General features: G+C 47.9%; 1 protein-coding gene across 1 annotated transcript in view; it reads right to left on the bottom strand.

Annotated features, from left to right (window-relative positions):
- LRRC45 (leucine rich repeat containing 45) overlaps window positions 1–5,131 on the bottom strand; it is a gene marked incomplete at its 5' end in the record, with an annotated part of 9,099 nt that extends 3,968 nt beyond the window's left edge. Inside the window, 11 exon segments of the mRNA XM_010023309.1 lie at window position 1; window positions 3–35; window positions 207–284; window positions 563–698; window positions 1,368–1,445; window positions 1,573–1,631; window positions 2,186–2,298; window positions 2,846–2,974; window positions 3,703–3,881; window positions 4,198–4,268; window positions 5,070–5,131. The exon segment at window position 1 is cut by the window's left edge and continues 90 nt beyond it. Of these exon segments, the coding sequence (XP_010021611.1) occupies window position 1; window positions 3–35; window positions 207–284; window positions 563–698; window positions 1,368–1,445; window positions 1,573–1,631; window positions 2,186–2,298; window positions 2,846–2,974; window positions 3,703–3,881; window positions 4,198–4,268; window positions 5,070–5,131 (939 nt within the window).
- Window positions 5,132–5,551: the final 420 nt, after the last annotated feature.

Here is a 5,551-nt window from a genome sequence, read left to right as displayed (position 1 = left end):
TGCTGAACTTTGCACTTCTTTTCCAACTCATCCACCTACAAGGAAATTGCCACTACAAATTATTTTCTTTTCCTGTTAGCAGAGAAATTTGGCTTTACAGAACAATCAGCAGAGACACAAACAAGGACCCAAGCAGAAGCATATATACACAGCAGAACTGAACACTGTCCAAGTCCTGCTCCTCAGCCTTGTACTTGCTCTCCTACCTGGTTTCTTAGAAGCAGATTTTTCTCTCCGGCCGCAGACAAGTCACGCAAAAGCTTCGCTTCCCGATCAGCACCTTCCTGCAAACAGAATCCTAATTATGAACCTGTTCTCACTGTAGTTCTTGCACTAATCTACATCTGCTAAACCCAACCTACCCCCTGAACACTACAGCTCTTCTCCACACCCAGCACTCAGCTCTCTAACTTACTTGACAGTTTTTGTCATGGCAGCTGTGGCTAACCCACTAGTGTGAAAACATCACACTCGCCTATCCCATCCAGGCTCCCACAAATCTACACAGACCTGGAACCCTGCTCTCAAGCTTAACTAGGAAACTAGGACTTATCCAGCTCACCTGCTTTTGCTGCTGAAGTTCCTTAAAGTGGCACTCAGACACGCTGGTTTGTTCCTGCTTCATGGCATTCAGTAGTTCTCCCAAGTTGTGCACCTTCTGCTCAGACAGAGCCAGGGCAGCTTCTGTCATCTGCAGTCTGCACAGAGAAACACTTTCCAGAGTCCTTTCTAAGGGAGACACTTCCAGGTGAGCTCTCTACACCACATGCTACAAGATGTTAACACATCTTTGGCAGCAAATGAAATCTAGCTAGCTAAATCTGTACAGGGGACACATCCCCACTGACAAATGGCAAAATGAAACTACCTCTACCTAAGAGGAATTGAACGAGCCAGGCTTATCAGTTTGAAGTCTAACCACTGTCATATGGATACAGCTCTACACAATCTGACATTGCTTTCAGGCAGCTCCACCTCATTGTTCCTAAGCATACAATCTTGCTGATCAGGTTCCTCCATATCCGCAGTGTTTCTCAGAGGACACTGCCAACTGCCAGGGAAGCAGGTACAGGCTCTTGCCACGCTGTAAACTGTGCAAGCAATGTGCCCCCATCCCAACCCCACAATCCTTTTCTTCTTTTCACCCTCTGTAATTCACTTGCTCTTACACAAATGCACTGTAATTTTACTTAAAAGCAGGCTAAATATCTAGCATGGCAAACACAAAGGCCTGGGTAATTTCTGGATACTCCTGCAGAACGAAGCGACACTATAACGAAGCCACTCTGCAAGATTATCCCCCTTCTTAGCAGCTCTGCCCAGACAGCACAGAACAGTGGGAAGGCAAAGGTTCTCCTCCTCCATACTTGGCTTTCAGTGAATTCATAATAGAGTGCTGCTCATCCAATGCTTCCTGCAGCTGGCTGACTCGTGCCGCAGACATCCTGCAGGGGGGGGGCGGGAGGGAGGGAAAGAAAGGGAAAAGAAAAAAGGTGGCTGATTTCTGCCAGGAAATGGAGAGGGCCCGATTCTGGGATCAAAGAGCAGAAAGCATTCAGAAATTCAACTCACCTGTCACTCCTGGCTATTTCTTCTCTCTGCTTGTCTATAGTGTCCATCAAATCCAAGAACTGTGAACAAGGCAAACGTCTGTGAGGAAATGGAACTGCATCAGCTTGAAGCATTTCCATTTCTCATCTTTCTCATCCTACTGACAGCTGAAGACAGGTCAAGTCACTCTACTGAAAGCAAGCAAACTGGAGGTTTAATGGGTTCATTAACACACCGGGCTGAGGTCACCAAGTGTAAGGACTCTGCACCATTAGGTGTCAGAAGGAAGAGACTCGTATTTCTAGGGTTATGCCACTTGGAAAATACCAAACCAGTTGCAAAAGAACCACCAAAAGCATAAATATGAGTGAAAAGAACATCAAAACTCCTCCAGAATCCAGGGAAAGTTCAGAAGGGCATGTGTCCACACCCATACTGCCCGGGACTTGATTCCTGGGTACCCTAGCTCAGAAGGACCCAATTTGAAAAACCATGCTGTCTGCTTGCCCATAAAGATGCACATGCAACTTCAGGTGCACAATAATCCTGCCACTGAGTGTTTCATAAGGACACCAAGGGAAAGCATAGGATTCCAGCTGCCCCATTGGAATTGCCAACATGTAAGACTGCTGACCTGCTTGGTCTTCTCATCCTTCAGGTTCAAAACCTCCTTGCTGAGTATGTACGCTCGGTTCTGGGTCTCACTCAGGATAGTCTGACGGTCTTGGTTGTGATTCACGGCTTGTTCTGATGCAGAGAGAGCAGATCATGCACATGTTTCCAAAGCAACAGCATAGCAAGCACTGCTGGTAGAGCCAGCACTCAGGTGATGCCCCTGGCTATCAGAAGCACCAGTACAGTAGCACTTCTCATGCTGGCCCACAGGCTGGGGTGGCATCGAAGAGAGCAGTATACATGGGGTAATTAACAGCCCAGCCTCAGGAAGCCATTAAACTCCAATGATGACAAAGGACGTGCTGCACTGGCCACATCAAAACTTGGCTACTCAGAGGTGATGAAAGCCTCAAGTTCTCCCGCGTTCACACGCAACAATAATCATCAATTCAACCCTAATTCTTTTTTTTCCTCTTGCTGGTAAAAGTGATGCCTCTGACTTGGCCAGCCCTCCTCAGAGGACACGAGGAAGCGATGTAGGGCACTGTGTAAGTGCTGTTGAGAAAGGGAGGGGAGGCAGGATAGCTCTCTTCTGGAGCAGCAACTGCCCTATATCCCTCACGTGCTGAAATGGGAAAGGACTTACTGATTTTTTTCCTGGGCAACAAGTAATACTTACCCACAGCTTTCAGGATATCACTGGGAACGTTGTTCCCAGCCAGTTCCAACCTCTTCAGGGTCTTATTGCTGTGCAGGCAGTTCAGCAAAGCTCGGCCACCCAGAAGCCCAATATTATTCCAACGCAAATCTATACAGAAAGTAAATTTTCACCCCAGTAGTCACAAATCTGCTGAAAAACACAGGCCTCAAGAGAAACCACGTTCCTTACACATCTACAAGCATGGCCAATAATCCCAGATGGTCCCAGCACAAACGCAGGTGAATACTGTCTCCCTTCTCAAGATGAACGAGAGAGCGGGAAAATGACAGCCAAAGCACGCAAGGCAAGGATGAATCTTCAGTGCAGTGAAGTGCAAGAAGCCATTACAATTCAAAAGGGATACAAATCTGCCTCTCACATTTTCATCTCATGAGCCTTCCTTTCACCACCAGAATCTGTGGATGAGGAAGAACCGGCACTAATAGCCACATGTGCCTGAAGGAAATTCTGGCAAAATTCCTTACTAAGGGCAAAGCAAGTGTGAAGTAAGTCTCAGAGTCTGGCATGAGCTGTGCCAACAGCATCCACAAATGGGAAGAAACCCATTCTCCCCTTCACTAAGGACTGTTCTGCTCCAAGCACACAGTATTTCATCTCCAGATTTGGTTCCAGAGATTCCAATTATAGCTCCCACTGTCCAAAGGCCATGGCGCCATCTCTACTTCCTGCACAAAGCCTGCAAAGCACCCCAGACTGATGCAGATTGGGAGTGACACTAACCAGCTGGCAGAGATCAGGGCAGGCTGCAACAAACCTGAAGATACATGTGTGTGTGTTTGCATATACATAAGCAAGCACAGAACCACTGCTCCTACCGAGCTCCTGAAGGCTGGCGTTTTGTTTCAGCGCCATGGCCAGTTCTCCGGCCCCTTGGTGGTTGATCTGGTTGTTGCGCAGATCCAGCCGCTGGAGAAAGCTGTTTGCTCCCAGTCCCTGGCAGAAAGATGAGAAGCCCTCCTCCCAGACGCCAAGGCTGTTCCATTCCAATATCAGGCTAGGGAAAATCAGACAGGATTGGAGTTCATGAAGTAAAAGGACAGTTGCAAGAGCTTGAATTATACCAGAATAACGGTACCCATTCAAACACCCAGCTCTGCTCACAGACTCAAGTTTCAGAGAGCAGGATGCTGCTAGGATCCTGCATCCTCCAAAGGGCTCCTCCAGTTTTCACTCCTTCATGTGTCCCATCCCTCATAAGAAACTGCACTTGACATTCCTCCTACCCCAACAATATTCGTTCTTAACACTTTTCTAATGCTGTGTGCCGTCTAGCAGGACTAACAGAAAGAGAGGTAGATACTTTTTTTTACCTCCTGATGGATTTGTTCTGCCTAAGAAGTTTTCCCAAAGCCTCAGCTCCCATGGTTCGCAGGTTATTTCCCTGAAACAGAAGCCCCAGGTGATCAGCAGGCTACAACCCAGCTACCCCACAAACACCACCAGGCACACCCGCTGTAATGGGGATGTCAGCCTGTCAAAGATGGTCTGAGTAACACTTGTCTCACACCTCAGTCAGCTTTCCAGAAGAGGAAAGACCCCAGGAGGAGCAGGGGATACACACACTGCTGGGATCACACAGGACCAGTGGGGTGGGAAATGCTGATTCAAGATAAGCAGAACATTTTAACATACTTTCTTCAAAAGGGCTCAACTGGCAGCAGCACAGGGGAGAAGAAAGGTACAATGCATTTTAGGACTGTAGATTCAAGGGAATAGCTGTGCCAGAGGACTACAGACAGCAAGTCGGTCTCACAGAAGAGTGATCATCAAATCGGAAAGTGGATGCTTAGTTCCAAGCCCAGGCCAGCTGGAAGACATGGGCAAGTTGGATAAACTCTGCAGAAGCACAAGTCAAACAACTAGTAACTCGCTGATTAATACAGCAGCCCAAAGAAAAGCCTACATATGCCTCATCTGACCACGCAGCAACCCACAAAAGATACACAGCAGTAACTTCCTATCAAAACTGGATAAAAATAGACAAAGATGAGCTGCAAAGTAACTTGGGAAAGTTGTGGCATCGTGTTAAGAAGGCAAGGACTGAGTCACTTAAGACCAAGGACTTTACGGAAGTACATATCTTGTAGAACAATCCTGCACCAAGACTGTCTATTTCTAACTCTGATTAAACTTATACTCCTGCTTCCCTCCCCACCTTTTAATCTTGTTTGAACAGACTCACCTTCAAATCCAACAGTTTGACTGTGGTGTTGGAGCAAAGACCATGCAACAGAAGTGATACACCTGAGCAGAAAAAGACGACATTTATTTCAGAGGTGTAACCCTCTGCCTGAGCCGAGGGGGAAGCATCCTTCCTCACAGGCAGCTCAGGACCCACAGCTCTGATACGACACAGAGCTGGTGAAGGGCCACTGCTGTGGAAAAGTGTGAGGCCGAATTTTCAGGGCAGGATTTTTATGTATTCTCAAAAAACGAGGTGACTGAGTGAAAAGCTGTCGGGCACACTACGCACCCCCCAGCGCAGCTCTGAATGCAGCCCATGTCCAGATCGGCCGCGCAGAAAAGCCTCTCGCTGGCTCACCTAACCCCTGCTCACACGCAGGGACCCAGCAGACTCATCCCACCTCCTGCAGGATCCCATCCAACGCTTACCAGCTTTACCGACCTAGCGATCAGATCTAGCAACGCCAGCTGGTCCCTCCC

Source organism: Nestor notabilis, unplaced genomic scaffold (assembly GCF_000696875.1).
Source record: "Nestor notabilis isolate BGI_N333 unplaced genomic scaffold, ASM69687v1 scaffold23071, whole genome shotgun sequence".
Classification (NCBI taxonomy): Eukaryota; Metazoa; Chordata; class Aves; order Psittaciformes; family Psittacidae; genus Nestor; species Nestor notabilis.
The sequence above is the reverse complement of the archived record's forward strand: the minus strand, read 5'-3'. Positions and strand labels throughout refer to the sequence as shown.